Source organism: Centroberyx gerrardi, chromosome 23 (assembly GCF_048128805.1).
Source record: "Centroberyx gerrardi isolate f3 chromosome 23, fCenGer3.hap1.cur.20231027, whole genome shotgun sequence".
Taxonomy (NCBI): Eukaryota; Metazoa; Chordata; class Actinopteri; order Beryciformes; family Berycidae; genus Centroberyx; species Centroberyx gerrardi.
Genome location: NC_136019.1, coordinates 3,929,511 through 3,934,848, shown reverse-complemented (window position 1 = coordinate 3,934,848; position 5,338 = coordinate 3,929,511). Strand labels below are relative to the sequence as shown.

The window sequence follows — 5,338 nt, the reverse complement described above, 5'->3', positions numbered from 1 at the left end:
GTCTTCAGTCCTGTCCAGACAACAGACAGCTCTCAATGAAAATTAATTGAAATGAACGGAGACAGAAAGACACAACGGATCAGTGTGGGAGCCTCTTGGAGCAGTGGGGTCAAACTGGGGTCAAACTGGGGTCAAAGAGAGCAGCGTTTACCTGCAGTCTGTGATGACCTGGTCCAGCATGTCGACCACTCTCAGCTCCACCTCCTCCAGCTCACTGCCCGCCTTCACCTGCAGCTGCACCTGCTTCAGGTTGGCCTCCTGGACACACACACAGAAAATTTTGCTTGAAAAAGTTTTGATTACGCAAATTATTGATTTGCTTGAAATAACCCAACAAGTCTTAGAGACAAACCTGATTCAGTGCATTTACATTTATAAGCAAAAACTACACACACGTGTGTGTATGTATGTGCGTGCATGTGTGCGTGTGCATATGTGTGCATCCAGTGTGTGCACACCAAGTGTGTTTGTTCCTTTAAATGCACACACACACATACAGGCAATGACTACGCTACATACAGTTTAATGATCTTAATTTGGACACACAAATTATGTTTCATTCCTGTCCTTTCTCTCTCTCTAACACATACACACACACACACACACACAGTACCTACCAGTCTGTCTATGACAGCCAGCAGCATGTTGAGGGCTTCTATCCTGGGTTTGATGTCTTCCCACTCTGAAGACAACACCACCACCGGCTTCACGTTTCCCCATGGGAGGTAGTAGTAGTGGCAGCCTGGAATACACACACACACACACACACACACACACACACATCAAATCCAACAATCTGAATCCAACGTCTAAGTTTACTGCACATGAACAACAATTTACTGTACATGTATGCCAATATATTGCACATGTATACCAATTTACCCTATATGTATACCAATTTACTGCACATGTACACAAATTTACTGCACATGTATAGCAATTTACTGCACATGTACTACAACGTGACCTATGACCTATGACCTCTGACCTACCGTCGAACACGGCCCTGCTGAACTGGGTGGTGGAGGCCAGAGGGAGGCAGGTGTAGTCGAACTTGTTGCCGTAGTTACCGATGCTGACCTCGAACTGGATGGCGTCGTCGACGTCCTGCAGGAGCGTGGCCGAGTAGAACGCCGCGAAGAGAGAGAACTTCCTCTTCCTGAGAAACTTCTGTTAGAGAGAGAGAGAGAGAGAGAGAGAAGAAGAAAGAGAGAAGTAGAGGGAGATGGAGAGAGAGAAAGGAAGAGAGAGAGATAAGGAAGGAGAGAGAGAGAAAGAGAGGAATGAAGAGAAAGTAAGAGAGAGAAGGAAGGAGAGAAACAGTGACAGAGGGATGAGGGAGAAAGATGAAGAGAAAGAGTAATGAAGGAGAGAGGGTGGAGAGAGAAGGAAAGAGAAATACAGAAATAAGAGAGGTAGACAGAGAGGGAAAGAGGGATGAAGAAAGAGAGGGATGAAGGGAGAGAAAGAATAAGGGAAAGAAGTAGAGCAGAATCGTGAGGGAACGGTGAAGAAAAAGAGAGAGAGAGAAAAAGACAAAGAAGAGATGGAGACAAGTAGAAAGGGAAGGCAAGAGAGAGAAACATGTTAAAGTTAATCTGTCCTCCCTCCCTCCATCTCTCTCTCTCTCCCTCCCTCCATCCCTCCATCCCTCTCACCTCCACCACCAGCAGGTCGTCTGATGGTATTTCTTCAGTCTTCTGCTCCAGTTTGTCCACCAGCTTCGTAGATAGTTCCAGTAAAACCCGACCGCGGTACGCCACACCTTCACCCTGATGGAGGGAGGGAGGGAGGAGAGAGAAGAGAGGGAGGAGGGAGGGAGGGAGGAGAGAGAAGAGAGGGAGGAGAGAGGGAGGAGAGAGGGAGGGAGAAGAGAGAAGAGGGAGGAGAGAGAAGAGAGGGAGGAGAGAGAAGAGAGGGAGGAGGGAGGGAGGGAGGAGAGAGGGAGGGAGAAGAGAGAAGAGAGGGAGGAGAGAGGGAGGGAGAAGAGAGGAGAGAGGGAGGAGAGAGGGAGGGAGAAGAAAGAAGAGAGGGAGGAGGGACGGAGGGAGGAGAGAGGGAGGAGGGAGGGAGGGAGAAGAGAGAAGAGAGTGAGGAGAGAGGGAGGGAGAAGAGAGAAGAGAGGGAGAAGAGAGGGATGGAGAAGAGAGAAGAGAGGGAGGAGAGAGGGAGGGAGAAGAGAGGGAGGAGAGAGGGAGGGAGGAGAGAGAAGAGAGTGAGGAGAGAGGGAGGGAGAAGAGAGAAGAGAGGGAGAAGAGAGGGAGGGAGAAGAGAGAAGAGAGGGAGGAGAGAGGGAGGGAGAAGAGAGGGAGGAGAGAGGGAGGGAGGAGATAGAAGAGAGGGAGGAGGGAGAAGAGAGGGAGGGAGGAGAGAGAAGAGAGGGAGGAGACAGGGAGGGAGAAGAGAGGAGAGAGGGAGGAGAGAGGGAGGGAGAAGAAAGAAGAGAGGGAGGAGGGACGGAGGGAGGAGAGAGGGAGGAGGGAGGGAGGGAGAAGAGAGAAGAGAGTGAGGAGAGAGGGAGGGAGAAGAGAGAAGAGAGGGAGAAGAGAGGGATGGAGAAGAGAGAAGAGAGGGAGGAGAGAGGGAGGGAGAAGAGAGGGAGGAGAGAGGGAGGGAGGAGAGAGAAGAGAGGGAGGAGGGAGAAGAGAGGGAGGGAGGAGAGAGAAGAGAGGGAGAAGAGAGGGAGGGAGAAGAGAGAAGAGAGGGAGGAGAGAGGGAGGGAGAAGAGAGGGAGGAGAGAGGGAGGGAGGAGATAGAAGAGAGGGAGGAGGGAGAAGAGAGGGAGGGAGGAGAGAGAAGAGAGGGAGGAGAGAGGGAGGGAGAAGAGAGGGAGGGAGGAGAGAGGGAGAAAGACGGAGGGACAGAGAGAGAAAGAGAGAGAGACAGAGAGAGAGAGAGGGAGGGAGACAGAGGGACACAGAGAGAGAGACAGAGAGAGAGAGAGGGAGGGAGAGGGAGGAGGGAGAAGAGAGGGAGGGAGGGAGGAGAGAGAGAGAGGGAGGAGAGAGGGAGGGAGAAGAGAGGGAGGGAGGAGAGAGGGAGGGAGAAGAGAGGGAGGGAGGAGAGAGGGAGGGAGAAGAGAGAAGAGAGGGAGGAGAGAGGGAGGGAGAAGAGAGAAGAGAGGGAGGAGGGAGGGAGGGAGGGAGAAGAGAGAAGAGAGGGAGGAGGGAGGGAGGGAGGGAGAAGAGAGAAGAGAGGGAGGAGGGAGGGAGGGAGAAGAGAGGGAGAGAGAAGAGAGGAGAGGGAGGAGAGAGGGAGGAGAGAGGGAGGGAGAAGAGAGAAGAGAGGGAGGAGAGGGAGGGAGAAGAGAGAAGAGAGGGAGGAGAGAGGGAGGGGAAGAAACAGATTATAGATAAAACACTACAGTAAACATTTTTAACATCAGTAAAAACTAACCAGTTCTGTATTAATCTAAGAGTGGAGCTGCAGCACAACTGTCTGTATTTATGACATTTTAACACTCTTTTAGACTTTTTAAAGACCATGAAGTGGCATGGAGAGCGTGAATTGCTTCTGTGTATTGACGTATTTCCGAATGAAGCAGAAAGTTAGGGCAGAAAGCATCAGTGGGAGGGGCTTATTTAAATATTAATGAGATATGGAGGAAGTGGGCGGACAGCAGTCTGCACTCGGTTGTGGAGGAATATTCCCCGCCTCCGTCGCTCGTCTGGGAAAAGAGTTTTAGGTGTTTACCGGAATTTTTTTGTCATTTTTTTGGCTTGTATTGGTGAACAGGTGAACACTAACTCCAGCCAAATCGGAAAAAAGGTTACTTTTCATTTCATGGGGTCTTTAAGGAACCGCAGACACGCTGTAAACTCACCAGCCACAGTCAAAGAGTTAGCAGCATTAGTTATTACTTCTCCATGATTTGCTACCCTAAACTGTAGGTGGTGATAGATTTTTTTTTTTTACTTTTCCGAGGTTCAGAGCTTCGTGGGGGTCGTTGAAGGCGGTGAACTCTCTCGGGCTGCCGTACAGGTTGACAAAACACGGGCCAAAGGTCGGCAGGAAGCCAAGAGTGTCGTCCACTGTACAGACACAAACAGACACAAAATGGCCGACATTATTAACAGGACAGAATGTACAAACTAATATGAAAATGCATCAAATAGCATGGAATAAGATGGAATGATTCAAATGATGTATGCTTGTCAAAACAGACTCCTAAATCACAACAGAATTTAGCAAAGATGGAGACAGACATGAGATCAAAAGGAGACAAGAATATACATCACAGAAATGATGTAAAAAAAAAAACAGTTATCCTTGAAGTGATGGAGTGTGTCACACGATGTAAAAGCGGTGCAGAGAGGATGAGAGACGTACTGCCGGAGTGGACGGTCCGAGGAGCCGAGTCATCTGAGTGCGTAGAGAGGAAGGATGGTTCAGAGTCAGAGAGAGACGTTCAGAATCAGAGAGAGACGTTCAGAGTCAGAGAGAGACGTTCAGAGTCAGAGAGAAACGTTCAGAATCAGAGAGAAACGTTCAGAATCAGAGAGAAACGTTCAGAATCAGAGAGAGACGTTCAGAGTCAGAGAGAGAAGGAAACAGATGACGCTGAACGCCACTCAAACCCAAGCAGGCGGAAAACAGAAGCGCTATGATCCACAAACTAAACTCACTGGGTGATCATGTAGCTTGTTTCAAGTTCATGTTTTGAAACAAGCTGTCTCACTGTGAAGCGAAGTGAAATTCCAGAAAAATAATTTCACTTAAAAAAAGCATGAAATGAATTCAGTGAGTCTTAATGCGATATTAAAGGTGCTGCCTCTCGCATTTTAACAAACCAATAAATCATTGCCATATTCATTTTGAGACATTAGTGTAATTACCGTAAACAAACGAGACCATCGGCGATAAAAGGAAGGGACAGGGGAGAGCAATCTTCTCCACCATGCTCTCATTTGTTTACGGTAATTATACCAAAGTATGACTTAGATTATTGTTTAAAAATGCTACATGTAACACCTTTAAATGCCTTTTTAGGCTTGTAGTTTCTTGCACACACCAACACAACCACTGAAACTGCAAAACCCTGACCCCAATAAATACCATTTTATCTTTCTCTCTTTGTATGGGAGACAATGTCATGTCTCTGACATTTAATTTAACATACACACCTCGCAAAACATGACTTAAGACCTTTTCTGAATTGTTTGGGTCCACCGGTAAATTTGACGTACACATAATCCAACAAACGGCACTTAGTTCAATAAGATTTCAACATTTGTGACTGGTTTGTCTGTTATTTCTTTGATTTCCAGCACCAAAATCCTTTGTGGGGAGTGGTAGAGTCAGAGTGTTTCAGTTTTTAAAGTTGATGTAAGAATTTGGA

At 47.9% G+C, this 5,338-nt stretch overlaps 1 protein-coding gene across 1 annotated transcript in view; it reads right to left on the bottom strand.

Annotated features, from left to right (window-relative positions):
* dysf (dysferlin, limb girdle muscular dystrophy 2B (autosomal recessive)) overlaps positions 1-5,338 on the bottom strand; it is a 109,021-nt gene that overhangs the window by 70,680 nt on the left and 33,003 nt on the right. The window contains 6 exon segments of the mRNA XM_078281761.1: positions 152-258; positions 618-742; positions 993-1,170; positions 1,659-1,772; positions 3,916-4,031; positions 4,330-4,362. Of these exon segments, the coding sequence (XP_078137887.1) occupies positions 152-258; positions 618-742; positions 993-1,170; positions 1,659-1,772; positions 3,916-4,031; positions 4,330-4,362 (673 nt within the window).